This window comes from Mastomys coucha, unplaced genomic scaffold (assembly GCF_008632895.1).
Source record: "Mastomys coucha isolate ucsf_1 unplaced genomic scaffold, UCSF_Mcou_1 pScaffold16, whole genome shotgun sequence".
Taxonomy (NCBI): Eukaryota; Metazoa; Chordata; class Mammalia; order Rodentia; family Muridae; genus Mastomys; species Mastomys coucha.
The window spans coordinates 98,870,638-98,892,347 of NW_022196898.1; the positions used below are offsets into that span (position 1 = coordinate 98,870,638).

The following is a 21,710-nucleotide window of genomic DNA, read 5'->3' on the forward strand; positions in this document are numbered from 1 at the left end:
TGGAAAACACCAACATAAGGAGCAAAACTACACCCTAGAAGAAGCAAGAAACTAACCTTTCAACAAACTCACACAAACATAATTCCACCTCTAACAACAAAAACAACAAGAAGTAACAATTACTTTTTCTTAACATCTTAATATGAAAATTCATATTACCAACATATCCTAATCAATTGAAATCCAAAAATATGAAGAATTAAAAATTTGTTGACTGTCATCCAATGATTTCTCTAATTTGGTAATTGGAGAAATAGGTCCAATATTGTGCAATCCATATATACTTTCAGCTTGTCTGTATGTGACAGTGTCTTGCTGTGTACAACATAATGGTCTTGAAATCTTGCTTCTCCTATCTCAGACTCTCTATTAGTGGTATTGTTTATTTCATGTTTTTACAATATACTATGGTTTTCAGAACAGTTTACATATTTCAAAAGTATTTACCCAGCCAATAGAAACATAGACAATTAAATTGGGAGGTGGATTGTAAGAGAACAACAAAGTGAGACTGAATGCTTTGCTTGACATTTGTAACTCTTGTATCAAGTTTGAAGAAGAGGACTTTATAAGTTACTCTTTCTCTAGGATGAATGCTTTTCTAAATTATCACAGCTAATGAACCAAATTCTTACCCTCACCTAATGTCTGTGCCACCCTCCAAGCAGAACCATTGCTCATTGAAACAATTGGTGAATGACTTAATGGATAGACCATCTTAATACAGACACCATTTCGTAAGTGAATGTAACCTGTTCTCTGTGGGCTGAGAATAAAGACACTCACTCAAGTCAAATAGCTTTGACTATAGCAGGAAGTCTGTATCCAAAAATCGAGCCTACAATTCATTCCTTGGCACAGCAGAACTGTCAACTCTCAGCTTAGCTACGATGGAGATAAAATTCTTTGGTGATGTGAGGGTCATTGAAGCACAGCCTTATTACAATGAAATCCAATGTCTAAAAATTGTTCTTAATTTGGACTTGTAACACAGTAAGAGTCAGACTTTAAGCTCTACTAAATACAAAACAAACAAACAAACAAAAAGACTTTTCATATTTATGTTCATTTAAGAAAATACTAGTAGTGATATATTATTTTAAAATATACAGTTAATATGTTTGGAATTATTTAAAATTTATATTGAGAAAAATATATGTATTTTCAGTATTGCTGTAGACAAACATCTACATAAAACTGTTAAATTGATTGTTGATTTATATCAAACAACTTTTATAATACTCATTTTTATTGTTATAATATTTTATAAATTTTAAAGAATATGACAAAAAAAGTATTGTATGTATTAAAGGGGGAGTCTCTGGGAGGAGTTGGGGTATAAAAGGGAAACAAGAATGTGATTTAATTCTATTTACTTAAAATATGTTTTTAAATGTTAACAAATTCAGATAAATTGAAATCATGTATCTTTTCTCATCATAATGCAATAAAACTTAAATCAATAAAAAAAGACTCTAGTCATATTTGCTATTTGTAAGCATTTGTGTTACTTGCTAACAAGTTATTTGTTTGTGATATAAGCAATGGCCCTTTACTGTTTCCCAGGGACACCAGAGCAACTCAGCTGTTAACATGTTGCTCTCTAATATTTACTTTTCTGTTAGCCTGTAAGGTTCCCCTGGGATACAGCCACCTGAACAAGAAGGCAATACTCCAAATACTTCTTGTTCAAGCATAGTTAACATTGAATGATTAGCCAAATTTCTGATATCATTATAAAATATTATGTAAACTATAGTCTTATAAAGTCATATTTATGGACAATTTTCTTTAACAAAATTTTAAGTTATAACATTTTAGTCTTTGCATTTAAAATAACAATGAAAACAAACACATGCATCAAACTAGAAATCTTCATTTGATAATCATAAGCAGCAAGTAGATTTCTGTTTTCTGATTAAATTTCTCATTTTTAGAGATTGATTTTTATTTTTATCTTATTTTGTTTTTCTTTGTTCTAAGAAGGGTCCCACTATATAACCCTGGCTTGCCTGAAACTCCATGTGTTGACCAGGATCTCCTTGGACTCCCAGGGATCTACCTGCTTCTGCCTCATGAGTGTTTACATAATAAAATGCTGGAAATATTTTAGTTTCACAGTTTTATTGTTTTCTGGGTCCACTCATCTCTACTCACTTAATGCTGAAAGTAATTCTTCATAAACTTAAAGGATGCAGCACTGCCTTTGTAGGGGATTTAAAAAAACAGACACAACATGGAGCTTAAGGACTTGGGGAAAATACAGAACAAAAAACAGCAGGTTGTAAGGAAACAAGAACTGAGGTTGATCTCAACTCAAAGACATCAGGACAGTCAGCAAGCTACTTTCTGATCATAAAATTTTTCTCTTCTAAGGTCTCTACTCTGGGCCCTTTAGCCAGAACCCCAGAAAGACTCATTTGCAGTAAGTCAGCACCCAATATGCAGAGCTAACTGCTATTGCAGCCATCTTTTAACAAGCATTTCAAAGGAAGGGCTTTGATTCCATAATAGAAAACATCACAAAGAGGGAAAACACTATTGTACTTGATGAGTTTAACAGTATCTCAACTAATAAATTGGCTGTCATCCTTGTCCCGCATAAAGATAAGGAGACGGGGACATGAAGATGCCCTCTTTAGCTTGCCAACTTGCAATTACTTCATGACAGAGCACAGTTTTGCCTTGATTGATGAAGAGCTGCAGGAAGAAAGAGCTTTAAGTGGAAGGATTTTATTAGGTTTTGAAATGACATCTCTAACAGGAGTGCTAAGGGAAAAATAAACATAGAAACATTTTAAGAGCGCAGCCCCACATGCTGCTTCCCATGTCCTTGCCTTGCCTTGCTTTGCCATTATAAATGGAGAACGACTACGAATCCCGTCCAGCCTTTCCTGCTTTGCACTTTGATCCAAAATAACATGTGGAATGAGAATAAGAAACCTTTACGACTTCAGCGGATTGCCATAAAATGCTGTTGTTGAACATTAAAGCACGCAGTATCCTCACCCTCTGAGGTAGAAGAGCACTGAGCTGTGATAAAGAAACGCACATTTTACGGTCCTATCATCATCGCTCAGATCCTCGGCAATCCTTTCCGAGTTGTACGGCGTTTCTGAGTCTGTCCCCTTTGCACTTACGCATTCATATCTCAAGGTATCGGATCGGTTTTACCACCCCATGTTGGGTCAGATCACTGGTCCAGAAAATAAGGCCTCGTGTCTTTTCCCAGGGTCTGAGGTATTACTTGGATCATCTCCATGCAGCTGGGTCTCCCTCGCCAGTGTTTCAGGCTGCAAAACTGTTGGAGGAAAACAATTTCCATCTGACCCTTGAGGCAATTATTTTCAGGCCTGGAAACCTGAGATTTGTCCAGACTCAGTACCGTTTTCTATTTAAATAGCTATAAATTACTAAAGCCTTGTTTGAAAAGTAGCAATTTTAAAATCAATGAAGTCTCCTAACATGGGAGAAATGTGCATCATCTCGAAAGCAAAGCAAGGCTCTTTTTTCATGTTCTAATTTCTTCTTGGAGTTTGTTTTATGTAAAAATTTATTTTTACCTAATTCTATGAAAAATAATATAAAACTGCAATGGGACTGATACTTTGAGACCAGCCAGACATAAAGAATAAAAGAATGTTTTGTGACACACTTTAAGGATAAAGCATATTTGTCTTAAGATACGAATAAATGTTATACTTCATCTCGCTAGCATGCAAATAAGAAAATCAAGATACAAAACCTGTTGCCATATTCCCAGGGTAGTTTTAAAATGGACAAATCCAGTGAGCTAGCTCTGTCTATGGAAATGCCAAAAGCAGTGAAAGACGAGCTTGATTGTAGCCTAGCTTGACAATGCTTACATCTCAGCGTTTCTCCTCAGCTTCTTCCACAGTTCGGGAGAGTTGGGGCCAGATAACCAAGTCTGTAAGGCCTGTTTGAGACAACAGGGAGATGAAGAGTGGGAACTTGCTAAACAGCATAGCCCCTGTCGGCCCTGTGTGAAATATCGATGGGATGATCCTTCTACTGATGTAAAAGGGCGTGTTCATGGCAGACACCTGAAATACTCAGGTACCCAGGAAAGAAAGCTCAACCCTACAGTTCCTTCGGCATCCTAGAGTGTGCTGTGTACCTGCACCATGGCCGCCACATACACATTCCAGACAGACAGATAGTTCATGGCCTTCTCACTTGAGAATCTCAATTCCAAACAGGATAAATTTACAAAACATTTGTCAACTTCCAACAGTGAAACAAAGAGAGATTTTATAGCAACATAGATTCCATATAACCTTTCTAAACTTCCTTGGCCATTTTTTTTTAAGCAGATTGGCAACTTCATTTTATACTAATCAGGGTTTAGTATTTTATTAATTGTATGCAGCCACAGAATTTAAATCTAGTGTCACTGTTGTTATTACTTCATTTTATGTATGGGGAAAAGGTTGTTGGGTGGAATTTATTGCAGTCATAAGTTAATCTAATATTCCAACTGCAGACACAGAAAAGAATCACTGAATTCTAATTTCTGTATTATTTTTCTTTGATATTTTTCTACCTACTTCTGTATAGTTAGAAAATAAAACACACAAATGACATTTCACTACCATCCTGAGGGAAGTAGACAAAGAAACAGATAACTTCTCGTTTATTTGGAGAAGACAGGATGGAGAGAAAATAGAGGTGTCTGTCATCAGAGTGGGCTGGTAAAACTATGCCATGTCAGGAGAATAACAAGGCATGGTGGCTACCATATTTGAAAATGAATATAATATTTTACAATTTGTCATACTTAACTCTAGAAAACATTGTGTATGGAAGTAAATTTCCACATATAAATTTTGCAGAGATTGAAGTAGGATGTATGAGCAGTTAATCCTTATGGGACTGTGAAAAAATATGAAACATCACAAGGCAGCAAAGATTAAAGATAATGATTAAAATAATTTATCCAGTTTCTTTATATCCTAACACCCAGTTTGCCCTACTGTCTTTATGGTCTAAGGTAGAAGATAATTTTGATAATTTTGTTAAGTGGTCAAGGTTATAAGTACTGTTGGCAAACCATGATTTCCTTTATATACTTATGATATGTTTCAAAGACTTATAATTATCAGAAAACTAAATGTTTTATTTTCTGGTGGTTGGGTGATAATTTCAAATGATAAATATTATTCATCATGGAGACTTATATCATGGAGATAATTATAGTGGATTCAACTAAAATACCAAGTCTGCTAAAAAATGTCATGATACAAAGTGCTTCTTTAAAAACAAATGCCACATTCACATTTAGATGAACTAGTCTGCAGGAAAAAATGCCCCTAAGTGTCATTAAAGAAAGACGTGAGTGACACCTTCATCAATCAAGCAATCATCAATTAGAAAGCACTAGGAGGTGGGTGCATCTTTAGTTTTCAGAATGTTTCAACTATTAAACATATCTAAAGTCAGCCAATATTCTTTAAAATGTGTCATTTAATAGCTATGCACTCTTAAAAATGAAAAACAGACTCAGAATTTTAGGGTGGGATATGCTGTTCTTCAGAACACACACACACACATACACACAAACATATTTATATATAAAGGACAGCATATCCTATGCTAATATATATATACATATATATATATGTATATATATATATACATATATATACACATATATATACATATATATACATATATATACATATATATACATATATATACATATATATATATATCCACACCCCCCAAAGATGTATATATATGCATTGTGGTCCACCCTGAGCAGTGACCAAAGACAAATTAGCCCGCAGATCCTACTGTGTCCAGACTATTTAGAACACTCCCCTCTCTGAAAGGATTTCATTAGCATACTAATTAGCACCTATAAGAAGTTCTATCTTTCCTCTTTCTGTGATTCCAGTTAAAGGAATGGATCTGTGATTCCAGTTAAAGGAATGGAGACAGTGAATGGAAACATGACAGAGGAGTAACTTGAAAGGTTCAAACTGAGCTTGATGAACTCTCTCATCACCTCCCTTCAGATTGGCATCATCTCCGAATACAGCATTCCCAAGCAGTGTGCCCTGTCTATCCATCACTCACTAGCAATCTCAGTCAATGATAGAGGGGCATCTTAGACCTTGTGTTCAAGAATCACTTATTTTACCTCATAGTGGGTTCAAAAACACAAAATAGGAATGCTAGATATTCTTGGAGAAGCTATGGAGCATATCCTCTAAGTGGAAAGGAGAAAATTTACAAGTTTAGGAAGAAAAAGTAATTACATATGTCCATAAAATATTTTTATTGTGAAGTTGCCAAGAAGTATTGTATAATAAGATTTTCTGACAGAGACTTATCTCCATAGCTTCTACTGCAGAATATTGTTATAGCTGCCTTCTTTTCTTCCTGTGACTTTTTTGTTCACATCTCATTTTGTCTAAAGTGTTGATTCTAGTGTACACACAACACAAAGCACGGCATTTAGAGTGCTTACTGCAGTTTCAGGTGTCCATCCAGGGCATCAGCAGAAGCAGACACCCTGTAGATAAGGAGATAAGGCTGCATTCTATGTTCATAATCACATGGGCGTTATCCCTGTAAGATTCACATGTAGGGTGTGTTAACCTATGACTTGCACCACACTGTCTAGCCTTTGTGTGAAGGTCTGTCTGAAATGATTTGAATTTCCTTACATCGCCCTCTTTAATGTTTCCTCACAAACTTCATATATGATCTGCTATTCGTATCCTCTATCTTTGTAAGTGTCTCTCAGCAACATGAAATGTTTTTAGATGATTAGGGAATGATAATCATTTTATCTCAGTAACTTACACACACAACTCTACTCTCTCCAAACTGCAGACTCTGGAATGCCTCTGCAGCGGTCCTTTGCAAGCCATCAAGTTTTTCCCATTGAGAGCTTGTAAGACCTTTCTATCGACAATTTGATTCCCCCATTGCATATGTATCACTCCAATGATTAGAAACAAAAGTCAATAAAATGAGTTTCACAGAAGCGACTTCATAACCATCATTTGAGTCCCAGGGAGATTATGAGAATATTGCTCATCTTTACTATCATAGCTGGTGGGTACAAAGGAATGAAAACATTTCAGAATCATTGATTGATAGTCTGAAAGAAATGTGTCAGGATTTTGTCCCATCCTCGCATCCAATGAGCAAGAGAAACAGTTTCTAGTGTGTAGAAAAATAGAACTGTTTTCCCTTCCACCCCCCTCTTCTACTTGTATTCAGTGTGGTTGTTTTTATAATATGTGTGCATTAATAGTTCTGACAAAGAGAAGACCAAAAATGATAGTAGCAGAAAATGGGAGTATTTTCTTAAGTGCTACATTTTCCTTAAAAAAAAAAAAAAAAAAAAAAGTAATTGCAAAAACAGCCTCGGAGGAGGTTTGTACATGCATTATTTGTCTTCACTTCCCCCACCCCTGGCTTCTGCAGCCCATTCAAACACAGATCCATCGTCAAAGGCATATTTTTCTTTTCAACAGTTTAAAAATCACATTTCCATTAAAGGAGATCAAAAACACAAACACCTAGCACATTTTATTCTTGTATAAATCTGCTTTGTTTATCTTGCAAATTGTAACTTTTTATTCCACTGAATGCTTTTGTTTTTCCCTTTAGTAAATTGGACTTATGGAAACCCGTGGTCAAGGCGATGTTAGCCTACACTAATGCTTTGTGTCAGCAGTGAGGAGGAGGAGGAGGGCATGGTCTTCATTATTGGATTATGGTCCCATGTGTCTTGTCAATCAATTATCTTGCAGGTGCAAGTGTGTATGCATAGAGGATTCGATTATATATGCATTGTATTGAATTATTTCCTTCCATGAAATAGTGAGAGGTCAAAGACATCCCCAGGTGGGAGGAAGGATATGTTTACATTATTCTTCTCCATACCCTACCTTGCATAAAGCAGGATCTTGACATCAGCTGCCATGTGCACACAGTAAGGACGTCAGCTGTCATGTGCACACAGTAAGGACATCAGCTGGCATGTACACACAGTGAGGACATCAGCTGTGGTGTGTACAGGTGACCCAACTCTTCATTACCTGGTTGAAGTCTGTTTTCACTGCACTTCCCCTTCCTTCCCCCTTGTGGACATGGCCTTCCCTCTTGCCTCTTTACCTATATGTTTAGCTTCACGATCACCACAAAAGTGCAGTCCCTGGAATGTACAAATCTGAAGTAGCTGGGTGATGATGGTTTTACTAAGTTCTAAGTTCTTTAGTTTTTAAGTTCTGAGTTTTCTAAGTTGTAAGGAATTTTCCAGTTCCCCTGGGGGTAGAGGGACGAACAAAGCAGCTGAGGATAAAGGGGACAGATAACAATGCCTTTTGTGTTGTTCTGACCTGCTTCATGCAGCATCGCATAATGACGATGGTCATTTTAGTGTTCCAGTTTACAGAGGAATACTAGCAGTAATGACGAGAGGTAAGAAGGGTCCAAGAGGAAAGCTACCGTTCAAGCTCTGCACCTTTCAAGCTGCTACAGTCAACTCTAAGCACAGTCAGGCAGGCATCTCGACTCTAAAGTCTTTTTCTTTATCTTTGGAGATTACACTTGAAAACAGAATACAAAATAAAATAGTATTTCAGAGTGTCCATGACCTGCCAAAGCAGTACAATTCAGTTTTATTACCAATTGAACCATTGTAGCCTTGTGGTTTGTAGCCCCAAAGCTGCCATCAATAAGGTTCATGAGACCCTTGGACTTAGAGACTTAGATGCTTGTTTGTGCCTTATTTAGGAACATTGTTTATGCTTTATTTATTATTATTTCTCAACAATGCAAAACCACTACCTTTGAAGTCAGACATAAGAACTCTGTCTACCTGATTGTGCCTCTATGCTGGCCTCAAGTCAGACATAAGAACTCTGTCTACCTGATTGTGCCTCTATGCTGGCCTCAAGTCAGACATAAGAACTATGTCTACCTGATTGTGCCTCTATGCTGGCCTCATTTTAACCATCCCATGTGGACTTTCCTAGTAAAACAAGAAGATGGCAACAAGCGTTTTCTTATCATGACAGTTAAGAATTAAAATGTCCCAGTCAAGAAACAGGACCTGAAACACATGTTTCTTTCCAGCCTTTGAATTATTGGTATAAATCATGCCAATCCAATAATTGTTATACCCCAATGACAAATAAAAGATTAGCCAACCGATAACAAGAGGAATATAATACCTCAGATACATCAGGAAAGGATATTTCAGACACGGTCATCTGGCTTTTGCTCCTGTGGTTATTGCTAAGCTGGACTGAACCAGGTAAAGCCCCAATTATCCTTGTAATTACTATTGAAAAAAAAAAACAAGCTGAGGGTTTCTTGATCTCTCCCTTCACGTCTTAGCCAATAGTCTGGGCCTTTGCACCTAGTTAATTAAAAAGAGAATAATCTCCAAGCACTAACAAATTCGTAATGACCAGCAATATATGCCCACAGCTGCATCCACTGGAACTGAGGAGTTAGACAGAGAGGAAGAGGGTCTATGCAGGGATAAGTACAAAAGGAACAGTGGGGTTTGCCCTCTTCTGGAATCTAACAACCTCAAAAAGAAAACAAGAAAGGCTTTAGCTCTCCCCCAGAGGTCTGTAAATTATAGCTATGTGTTTACTATCTAACTGGTGACATCCCCTCTATCTGAATATCCTTAATTCATCAGAGCACCCCAATCGATCCATTATAAGGTAAGTCTGCTCTCTTGGCTTTTAAAAGAACTTCTCCTATTTTTCTGCAAGTTAAAAAAAAAGGGAGGGTCACCGGGCGGTGGTGGCGCACGCCTTTGATCCCAGCGCTTGGGAGGCAGAGGCAGGCGGATTTCTGAGTTCGAGGCCAGCCTGGTCTACCGAGTGAGTTCCAGGACAGCCACAGCCAGAGCTACACAGAGAAACCCTGTCTCGAAAAACCAAAAAAAAAAAAAAAGGGAGGATCATTTCTGCTCCTTCCTCCGCACTCCAACTGTTAATCTCTAAAACACACCAATATCTTAAATGTTTCCTCACCATGAATAAAAAGTAAGACTCTGCATTATTACATCATCCCACACAATTTTCAACTTATTCTGCTTTGACCCTGCCCATGTGTTTTGGGGGTGGAGTAGGTCATTGACTTCAAGTTTGAAGTAGCTCTGAAGTGTAATGTGCCTCTTCCTTCTCTCTGCTTTGGCATCATTGTCATGCAGATATGATAGGTTCTACACAGAACTCCACTAAGGATTCTTATGATTCAAAAACTGCTTGCATACTAAAATTCAACCTTAATTTTCAACTCCATAGGGTCTGTTGAAGGCCCTCCTTGACCTAGTTCTCCGTAGGGTCTGTTGAAGGCCCTCCTTGACCTAGTTCTCCACAGGGTCTGTTGAAGGCCCTCCTTGACCTAGTTCTCCACAGGGTCTGTTGAAGGCCCTCCTTGACCTAGTTCTCCATAGGGTCTATTGAAGGCCACCCTTGACCTAGTTCCAAATGCTTAGCAAGTGTTTGCCCAGGCTTGGCGCCACCTTCTCATACTTCATATTCAATAATATAATCTTTCTTAGTTTTTGCTACCAGGTACTTATGAAAACTCTTCTCCTCGGTTGGGTGTATGGTTGAGATGACTTTTCTTTATCCAAACCCTTACTTACAGTGTAATGTCTGGCTCAGCTTACTTTCTCTTTGAGATCTCTGCAAATAACATAAATCCTGATCTCCAGAACTTGACCTAAGGAAGCCATATCCTCATATATAATGAATTAATGTAGAGATAAATTTAACATGGAGTCACTGCAAGTAACTGTGAGTTGAAGAGAGTATTAAAAACAAAAGAAAGGTTTTAAATATCCATTCATGTTATTATATATATGTGTGTGTATTTTTGTATATGCAGACACATGTATTATGTGTATGCATGTTGACCTGCATGTGGACACATACCCATGTGAGGGCAGGTACCCATGGATGCCAGAGGAGAGTATCAGATCCCTCTGGACCTAGAGAAACAGATGACTGTGAGCAGTTTAACATGAGTTCTAGGGACAGAACTGAGACCCTCTTCAAGACAGTATACTCCCTTAACCACTAAGCCAACTACCAGCCCGAGAAACAGCTTTTGTTTTTCTACAGTCTACCCATCTAAAGGAAATTTTTCTTTAAAGGTTAATTATAAAGCTAGACACTTCAATGTTTAAGGGTATTTAAATAATTCATATTTATATATTACTTCTAAAAATAATTTACCTATCCACTATCTGGAGGTTACTGTCAGATAAATGGTGTTTTATTGAACAAGATTTGAGTAGGAACTTCAGGGAGTTTGCCCATATGATATATCCAGTTTGTGAGACTCAGACACAGCGAGTATGTTTAACTTCCTTGTGCTTGATAAGAAAGTTATGAGGCCAAGTGTCCAAAACCATGCTTAAAGAACAATACAAAATTACTATCAACTTTTTTGTATTAATGTTTTGCAATATTAATAAAGATGTGTTGGAATTAAATAGCACATTGACATGTTAATTTATTTTAGAAACCACTCATTTAGGCAATATAACGTGGCTCACTCGCATAAATCTGGTACTTCAGATCTAACTAACCCTTTTCCTGTGCATCTCTGCATATTATTTTTGTAGCAGAAGCCCACATGGGATTCTAGCCTCATCATTTTCTATATCACCAATAACTGATCTGAAAACACAATTTATTTTATAGTTTAATATAAACTTCCCCCAATATTCAGTGACAGGATTCAAATTTAGAGATATAAATGAAAACTTTTATTTTAATAAAAACTCAATTATCTGCTTGTGCGGGAACTTACCTTCAGAATGTGAACTCTGACAGGAGGGCACAGATCCTGACTTTTTGATTAATTTTTACTGATTTCCCAATATAGACATCCACATTTGGGACCTGGAAGACTCCATAAATATTTCAGTAACTAAATGATTGACTCAAACCCAACGTGGGAGAAATATTTTTCTTTAAACTAATTTAAGTGTTTTGCGTGCCATTTAAGGACTACTCTCAGTTACTTTTCATGAAGTAGTTTAGCTTATGTTGTATGTAGGCATGTGTGCATGCGTGCATGTGTGTATGTGTATGTGAGTCTGTGTGTATATGCATGTGCATGAGTGTCTGTGTGTGTGCGTACACATGTAAGTGTACATGTGTGTGTATTTGTGTGAGCATGTCTAATTCTACTATGTGAGTACAGAAATGTACATATTTCTACTTTGTGAGAATGTATATATTTGCATAATAATATAATAAATAGATAAATGCAAGCAGCAAAGTTTTAGCTTATGCTCAGGCTCTTCTACATCCAGGCATTTCAGATAAAGAGAGAAGTGCAGTCATGATCTTATACCCAGAAAGCAAATATTTCCCACCTGAAACTTAACTGAGTGCAATATTTGAACTTTATCCCGCCCTACTAGGTGGTGAATAAAGCTCTGCTAGCATATGGCGTCTATAAAACAGTCATATTCTTCTCAAAAGCCAACTGAATTTCTCGATCCCATGTTCCAGTTGCCAGTCTTCTTAGAACCCCATGTAACACATCTTACTGTGAGGCATGAACTAGTGATTGTGTACCTCAGGAAACATTAGTAGAGCGACTCCTGTTATTGGGGGAGCCTAACAAGTGATATTGTAATTAAAGACTATTTTAATTGTATTCTCAGGTTTCTAAATCCTCAGTCTCCAGAAAACTTCTATTGTCACCTCATTCCAGGTTTACTTTTAATATTCTTCAATTCAAAGGAGACTCTATTTCACAGACAACAGAGAAAAAAGACACACACAAACAAGTCGTATGATCTTCAACACTGTAAGAGGAGTCATCATTGTAGTTTAAACCCTTTCTTCCAATCTTCATTTCTACCGAGAGATGCTACCGAATAGCCTCAAGCCTTAGCTAGCTCCCTTGCAGCTCTTTTAAGTAGTTTGTAAACATAACAACGGTGTCAAAACCCAATCCTCAGTCCTGAGCTCTATTTCTTACCTGTTTCCTATGATGGATTATTCAGCGAAAAAGTCATTCTCTGGAAAAAAAATGTTATTTCTCACCAATTTTGTTGTCCATAAGGATTATGCTTGTCTGAGAAGCTATTGTGCAGCTCCGTCCATTTTCTCAGGTTCTATAGTAATTTTCGTTATTCACTTTGATATTCCCCAGGGAGTTCATACAGAGCCAGAGCCGTAAAGCTCTTCCCTTTAGTATTAGTGTTACCTTGTAACATAGTGCTTCTGATAGGCAGTTCAGGTAAATCCTAAATGTGACATATGTGGCAATTATAGTCATTAAATATCGATTAAAAGAAAATGAAGTTTCCTACTCAGAGCAAGAAGTGAGTCAAGAAGAATGTGTTGATGTTAGTATGTATTTAAGTGCAGTTCCTCCCACATAAAGTAACTGCTTCAGGCAGGTGTGGGTGAGAGCACTGCGCATTATATTCATCCCCTTGGAATCACAGTAAACCAGAATGTCATGGACTCAGCTCCCAAGACCAGTTGAAAACCATCATGGGGAGATGGGGAGACTTAAGCACCCAGAAGTCAGTGTGACTGAAGGCTGGGGACTACTCATTTGCTTCCTCGCCCTCTCTCTCCAGCCATGCTTGCTACTCATTTGTTTTTATTTTCTACTTATCTTGAATTTTCCAGGTAACTATAGGGGTTTTTGTTTTCTTGGGGTTGAAAATACTAAAATTGAATCTCATCTTTGTGACTAATTTCCAAGAGTCAAACATTTTTGCTTTCTGCGTTCTGTAGACAGCATTAGAAAACTACATCCCTTAACAATTATTCTCAACTATTTATGATCAAAGCCATTGTATGATCACACTTTGAAAGAAGATTACGGAAAAAACGCTGTTGGGTTTACCAGTCATAGCTATGGGAAATGGCATGTCCTTTTAAATTAGAATTAGTAAATAGCTTGAGATTGTGAAGGTTGTGCCTCCTTTTGAGTAATATTGAATTTTTAGTACAAAGTCAAGGGCTGTTAGTAGCAAGGAAATAGGGCCAGTTACTCAGACTTCATGGTCAGTCTTAGCCAGACACAGCTGAAATTTAGCTTTCGTTAGAATGGAGGCCAGAATTCTTTATTTCTTAGACAACTTTGACAATTACAAAGACATGGCATCCAACAGACATATTCCTCTGCATCCTTGAGCAAACATACACTCAGGGCTCCTGCAATGAGGAACTCAGCAAACAGGAACAGAACTACTGATTTGATTTTCTAGTTGTATGGTCAGGTGTCAGCTGTAGCCTGGGTGCCTCTACTACCTGTACACGCATTCCCACTACTACTTGTACACGCATTCCCACTACTACCTGTACACTCATTCCCTCATTGTTATGATATACAGCTCTTCTGTACTGTGTGTATTTGCTTAATGTGTTGCAGGTACAATATAAGAAAGTTAGGATATAAACGTAGCCACTACCATTCTTGTAACTCTAGAAAGTAGAAACAATGTAGATATATTTGGTTCAAGCCATTTTGTGAAGGGCAAGTGGATTGTGTCCCAGACAGAACTGGTAAGGTTGAGCAAGGCCAAACCCTGGGAAATCTCAGAATTGAGAATGGCAGGCATGAGTGAGGCCACTTCTCTGCCTAGCTCTATTTGTTCCAGAACACATAACCATGACACCCCACTAAGAGGGCCATGACAATCAGTCACATAAGAACTGAAGCCCTTCCCCATGCAAACAGAGCATCCCTAACATCTCAGACTAAAACTGGAAAGCATTTACTCCTGGATCTCAGCCTACTCCCAAAATGTGTATAAATTCCCTATCTCCGTGGAATAAAGTACATGAGTTATTTCACCAAGAGCCATCTGACAGTGGCTGTTTTACTGAGCTGTACTATACAAGGGAAGAGTTTTCTCTCCTGAAGCATTCATGGATGAACCTTACATCCACCTAGCAGGCCAGGCTGGTGCCCCAGCTGTGGGCCGCTTGTCTAGAGACTCCAGCTGTTATTCTAGGCAGCTTCCTGCTGGTCACCACAGCCACTGTTGTGGCTGGCATTGGCACTGCTGGTAGTGGGAGCGAACCTGACTACCTGGGCTTTAGGGGCTTCCCTTCAGAGAGCTGCAACACTTTGATGCAGCCAGACCAGAGGCCCAAGGAACCTTTCGTTCCTGCCAGACCAAAGAACCCTTGAATTTATCTATTCTGGTTCTTTGGAAAATACCTGGAGACCCCTATCACAGACTGAGCTCTCTGCCTCCCCTGAGCAGACTTAACACCCCAAGCAGCGTGGTAGCCAGGCAGCCAGACAATGTGGGCCTCATAAGAAACTGCACGGAAGGTTAGCATGGATCTAGCTGCACGATGGAAACCATGTTTATTTTATCCATGGCTGCTTCAGCACATTCTGAGGTGGGAGGTTTCTAAACCATGTTAGGTAGAAGACAGACACAGTGAGGCCCTGAGGACTGCAGTTCTTCTAACTACGCAGACATTCTACGTGGACTGGCACCTATGTTATCTCGAGCAGTTCCCCCGGAAAAGCACAGAGCAACAATATCAAATTCAGTACACGCACTTCTGATTTTTTTAAAGGACATTTGCATTTACAATAATTAGGTTTGGTTATGACATTTTTCTCAATGTATACAATGTATTTTATCATATTCAACTCCATTATATTTTCTTATTTTTGTTTTATGGGAATTCCAGGTGTGAGCATTGCATCAATATCACTGTCCTTTGTAACTCTTCCTAAGCCCCCACCCTGACTCTCGCCCAAATTTAGTTCTAGTTAATTTCTTGTCACATATGTATAACAATCACAATATATGTGATTGCATTCATATGCATGGTATGTATTATATGTATGTAACAATTGTATGTGTGTGTGATTAGAAGAGCCATAAGATCAGGATGTTTTTTACTAGCAAATGTCCTCTAGACATTACAGAGAAACTGCATCCACTAAAATGTCAACAGCATGATTTCCAGAATAAGACATTAATAATGACATTACCAATCGACACATCAAGTTAGACGAGGAAAAGCACACAGAGTTCCACCCCTAAATGAAAAGCCTCACACGGCCAAGGGCTACAGAGAGGAGATGATCACGGCCAAGGGCTACGGAGAGGAGATGATCAGCTTTCCCCAGCAGTGAGCTCTCACCAAGTAACTAGTCCCTGACATACACATGTGAGCAAAGATGCCTGCCCACCTTTGATTAAAATGGACAGGCAAATATATATCAGACTGAAGTTTAAGAAGTGTTAGTTTCGGAGGATAATTGACATTATTTAATAAACTCTTGATGCTAAATATAAAATCTTTTCATGAGCTTAGTCTTGAATGCTAATAACCCAGGACACTACTGCAACCTTTCTTAACATTGTTGATGATGTTGTCATTTTGTATATTCAGGAGCTGACATGCCCTACTTGGTGATGGGATGGCAGCCATCCGAGAGAATAGCGGTGTGAGGCCATCAAGTAGAACAATCACGCCTGTGGCCATGGTGCTCAGGAACTTCCAGAAGCTCGGTTCACTGCTTAGGGTCTTCTCAAGACCAGACGCATTCACAGTCAGTTGTGAACAGAGGGAAGGCTGCTGGGTCCAGCCCTCCCTTGGGAAGTTGAAGGCTAATGAGGGAAAGGGAGCCATTGTCCTCACAGGTGTCATGACTCAGAAGATGTTCCTCAGACATGAGTTCCAGGGACAGCTCCACACTTTCTTGTATTTGTTGGTGTGAAATCACTGACCACATGTAATATTGTTATGAGGAAGCAAACATGTAAAAGAACACTAATGTAAGAAATTCCTTCTGGACCATTTGCAGATATAGACGAGTGCAGCGAGTCTTCTGTCTGCGGTGATCATGCTGTGTGTGAAAATGTGAGCGGGGGATTCAGCTGCTTCTGCAGGGAAGGTTATCAGACCTCCACGGGGAAGTCGCAGTTCACACCTAATGATGGCTCTTACTGCCAAGGTAACTCATAGCCTTCAATCTTAAACTAGATAAAATATTTAGGACATGCTTGTGGAGTATCAATGAGACATACCCCCAGGGATAAACAAGCCAAGGTTAAAAAAGAAAAGGTCACAAAGGAAATCAAGAACAAAGTGACAAAATTGGTAGTGAAAAGGAATGTGTATGGGAAGAGGGCAGGAAGTGGGATCAGATGGGTGAATGAGGAATCAGGATTGCTATGAGCACGTATGGTATCATGAAAGAATAGGCTGTGGTGCTGTGCAGTGTCCTCTGGACATGACATAGCTGTGCATATACAAACTCACAGTACCTATGGTTTTCTATACAAGGTCATTGCAAAAAATAAGCTAATTTAAAACTCCACCATGGATCACAGAGGGTCTCCAGGCCTGACTTCTGGGGAAGGAGCTATTGGTAGCTATTGGCTACTGGAGGGGAAGAGTGACTGTTCCTTACGAGTATGACCCCTGATAGGGTCCTCAAGTCCCAGTGGATGGCCCACACTACACAGGTATGGAATCACTAATTGAACACATAGGTTAATATATATATTAACACACATATATATATATATATATATATATATATATATATATATATATATATATATGGGTAGATGGAGAAAGAGGAGAGACTGAGGTGTAGGAAGAGAAACATGAAGGAGAGTTGGTGAGAAATGTAGTGGAAGGGATATGATCAAAGCATAAATCTATACATTTTTCTAAGAATAATTTTTTTTTTTTTGGTTTTTTCGAGACAGGGTTTCTCTGTGTAGCCCTGGCTGTCCTGGAACTCACGCTGTAGACCAGGCTGGCCTCAAACTCAGAAATCCGCCTGCCTCTGCCTCCCAAGTGCTGGGATTAAAGGCATGTGCTATCCCTGCCAGGCTGAATTTTTTTTTAAAGAAAAACAAGGAAACCCAAGTCAGTATAGATGAGACATAGGAAGAAGATGTGATTGTAAGGCATAATCATCAAGTGTGTTTAAAAGCCACTGTGCCACGGGATGGAGAGAGCTGTTTACAGAGGAATATTCTTACATTACTTGCAGGTTGGTCTTAGATAAAGCTTATGATAATTTTGCACATATAAAGAAATTATTTTTTTTACAGAACAGACACCTCTAACATGACAAAGTACAGATACAGAAAGAATGTATTAACTGCCCACCCATGAAATAATTTGTACCATTTGTGATGTTTAATGGGTCTGAACACAGCCTTATTTGAGCTACTTTCCCATCTGAATGCAACATGTGCTTCTAAAGCAGCACTGGGAGAGGATAGGGCTCTTGGGTGACATGCATGACTACATGCCTGCAATCACTGAACTTGGAAGACTCTGGCCAAAAGACAGTCATGAATTCAAGGGTTGCATAATGAGCTCCAGACCAGCATTGTGAGAAGCTTGTCTCAGCACGAGAGTAAAAGACTGGAAGCCCACATTCCCCACCTGGTTGACTTTATCTTCTCTCCTGCCTCATTCTTTCTACCTTCTATACAACTGGCAATGCATGGATTGGTGCTTCTTTCGATCCACGAGTCAAGCCTCTGCAGCTTTTTCCATTATTAGTCAGGATAGGATTGATCTGTGTAGAATGAAAGCTTCTGAGCATACAAGTAAAAACAAATGAAGACGGTGTACTTTTAGAGGCTGTGTGCTTGAGTAGATATGTAGGCATCATCAGTAGAGAGATCTTCTAGCCTTTCCCCCTGGTAATGTTCTTTATAATCTAGTTAATGTAAAGATCTTCAAGAACCAAGCAAGAGGCTCTGTACTGACTTTCTTTCCTGGGCTTTGAGTTACATGTTTTCCTGTGCCTTTGTTGTATTTTTAAAAGAAAAATTGGGAACAGCTGAATTTAAGACAACAGCCTGATGACATTTTAAATTAGACTTTAATAGCTCCCTTCCTTTTTACTCTGGTAAATGGTACCATGCCAGTTTGTTATTTTAATAACCAAATTGTAAATTAAAATTGCAGGTTCATTCATTTATCTAATAGAAAGTGTTTCTAAGATGACAGAACTGGGCTCAACACGCGCATACACGCGCGCGCGCACACACACACACACACACACACACACACACATCTTTGCAGTAATTTAAGGTAATGATCTGGACTATTCAGTTCCTTGGAAACATTCCCCAACTTGGTAGCATATTTATACTGTATTTATAACTTGAAGGCACATTTCACTGCAGTGTGTAAAATTTTAAATTAAGAATATAAATGATGTGAGCCTAAAACCCCAGCACCTTTATTACAGTGTCAATATATAGCTACTGAGAATTTCTGACTTAATTCTGTTCAATTTATTACTTCATCCATACTCAACTATGATGATTGCATATTAGAATCATAGTCCAAATGTAATATGAACAAAAGTAATCAATCGTAATAAATCTTAAGAGAGTTGAATCACATAATGTGCTGGACCTTAGCTTTCAGTTAAATCACACCCAGAAATGAAGCTGCAAAGAGAAAGTGAGCCCATCTTTCTCCTCCAGATTCCTTTAAACTGAGTTATCATCAGTTCAGCCTAGGACTAGCAGGCAAATAATTTTAAGTGTACTTTGAAAAATGGGTCTTTATTAAATTAGAACTAACTGTTACATCTTAGATGATAGGAATAGATTTGCTGACTTTGTTGATGAATCATGCTACTCAGAAAACAATTTGAGAGTGCAGCCCATGAATAACATTTTCAATACTCTGTCAAAATGGATTGGCCAAATTACAGTTAAGAAATGCATGCAGCGTGGTTTGGTCTCTCTTTCTCCACATTATAGGATTTCTTTCTTGCATCTTGTTTCTTGGTGTGAAATCACTGACCACATGTAATATTGTTATGAGGAAGCAAACATGTAAAAGAACACGAATGTAAGAAATTCCTTCTGGAACATTTGCAGATATAGACGAGTGCAGCGAGTCTTCTGTCTGCGGTGATCATGCTGTGTGTGAAAATGTGAGCGGGGGATTCAGCTGCTTCTGCAGGGAAGGTTATCAGACCTCCACAGGGAAGTCGCAGTTCACACCTAATGATGGCTCTTACTGCCAAGGTAACTCATAGCCTTCAATCTTAAACTAGAAAATATTTATGGCACGTTTGTGAGGTACCAATGAGCTACAGTCTCAACATCTAGGCCAGGATTGACTTAGGTTGAAAAAATAAATTAAGAAAGGTGTATTGTTTTGCTTAGTGGAAATGGGAGCACCACGTTTAATGGAGCTCACATTCGTTCTTTCTTCCTTAAACCACTTTCTTCCATTTTCCGTGATACATTACATATTCTGGAACTCAAATGAATTCTCAAATGTTAAAGAATGCATTTTTAATGTTTAAATGAACAAAATCATTCAAGTCAACATGATCAGCTTAGGAAAAATGGTTTGTAGACTAACTGTGGAATGTGTTTTCTTTTTCTACAGAAAGCATGAATTCAAATTGCCACTTAGAGCATGCCTGCATTGCTGCAAACATTAATAAAACTTTAAGAAGAGTGAGTAGACATTTTAGTTTCAAATATATTTTATTTTGACATTTTGATCTCAGTTAGAAGTACTAACCAAATTCTACTCAAAAAACATGAGCAGTTTAACCTAGTGTAGAATTGATATGTTTGCATACAGCCACATAGATATGACTTATATTGCAGATAGAATTAACTTGAAACTTCCAAAGCATTGTAGAAGACTTTATCATGTTTAATTTATGCTAGTTTTTTCATTATTGGGTGTATTGGAGAATTATTTTCAACATGAAAGGAAGTCATTGGAAAAAATGGTAAAAACACACATGGGCTCAGATCCAGTACCACATTCCAAGGAGACATAGTTTAATGCAACTGAATTTCACACTTCAAAGTGAAACACTTCAAAGAGCAAATAAAGTAGGACATTCCTAAACTTGTTGTCATGCAATGGAGACGAGGGATCACACTATGAGAGAATTCTCGGCAAAGCCACCTCTATTTCATCACAAGCTAAGGGATGCGGTGGTGAAACACAAACAGATTCAGATTATTAATGCATAATTTCTTATGTTTGACATCAAAACTTAAAATAGCTAATAAATTTAAATATTGAGATGGGTTTACTGGCTGCAATAAGGAAGTAATTTTCAAATTTATTTTTTTTCAATTATCCCTTCAAGTAAGCTCTGCTTATTTCTGATGTATAGTCAAAGCTTTCCCAGTTACTTGGGAATTATTTCTAAATAAGTTCTGTTTTCATTGCTACATGTCATGATTTTGGTTTAACCTGATAATACAGTGTTCACATATGACAAGAAAATCAACCTCTGTGCAAGTTTGATATATGTCTCACTCTGTGTTTTAATGCACTCTGGGTCTTTTGTCTGATACGTACACACGTATGTGTGTGTTCACATATGTGGTTGCCATGTGCATGTGGAGACCAGACACTAATGCTGTGTGACTTCCTCAATCACTTTTCCCCTTAGTTACTATAAAAGGATCCCCACTCTCCCTCTCCCCACTCTTTCTCCTCTTCCCTGTCCCCGCCCCTTTCCCTCTCCCTCTCCTTCTCCCTCTCCCTCTCCTTCTCCCTCTCCCTCTCCTTCTCCCTCTCTCTCTCCTTCTCCCTCTCTCTCTCCTTCTCCCTCTCCTCTTTCTCTCCTTCTCCCTCTCCCTCTCCTTCTCCCTCTCCCCACCCTCTCCCTCTCCTTCTCCCTTCCCTTCTCCCTCTCCTTCTCCCTCTCCCCTC

General features: G+C 38.4%; 1 protein-coding gene across 2 annotated transcripts in view; it reads left to right on the plus strand.

The window, feature by feature from the left end:
- Adgrl4 (adhesion G protein-coupled receptor L4) overlaps positions 1-21,710 on the plus strand; it is a 110,100-nt gene that overhangs the window by 45,331 nt on the left and 43,059 nt on the right. Inside the window, exons 3-5 of one of the 2 annotated variants that reach the window (XM_031375840.1) lie at positions 16,831-16,980; positions 19,895-20,044; positions 20,415-20,485. In XM_031375840.1, the coding sequence (XP_031231700.1) occupies positions 16,831-16,980; positions 19,895-20,044; positions 20,415-20,485 (371 nt within the window). The remainder of the gene's footprint in view (positions 1-16,830; positions 16,981-19,894; positions 20,045-20,414; positions 20,486-21,710) is intronic. The other variant, XM_031375841.1, reaches the window with a different exon arrangement.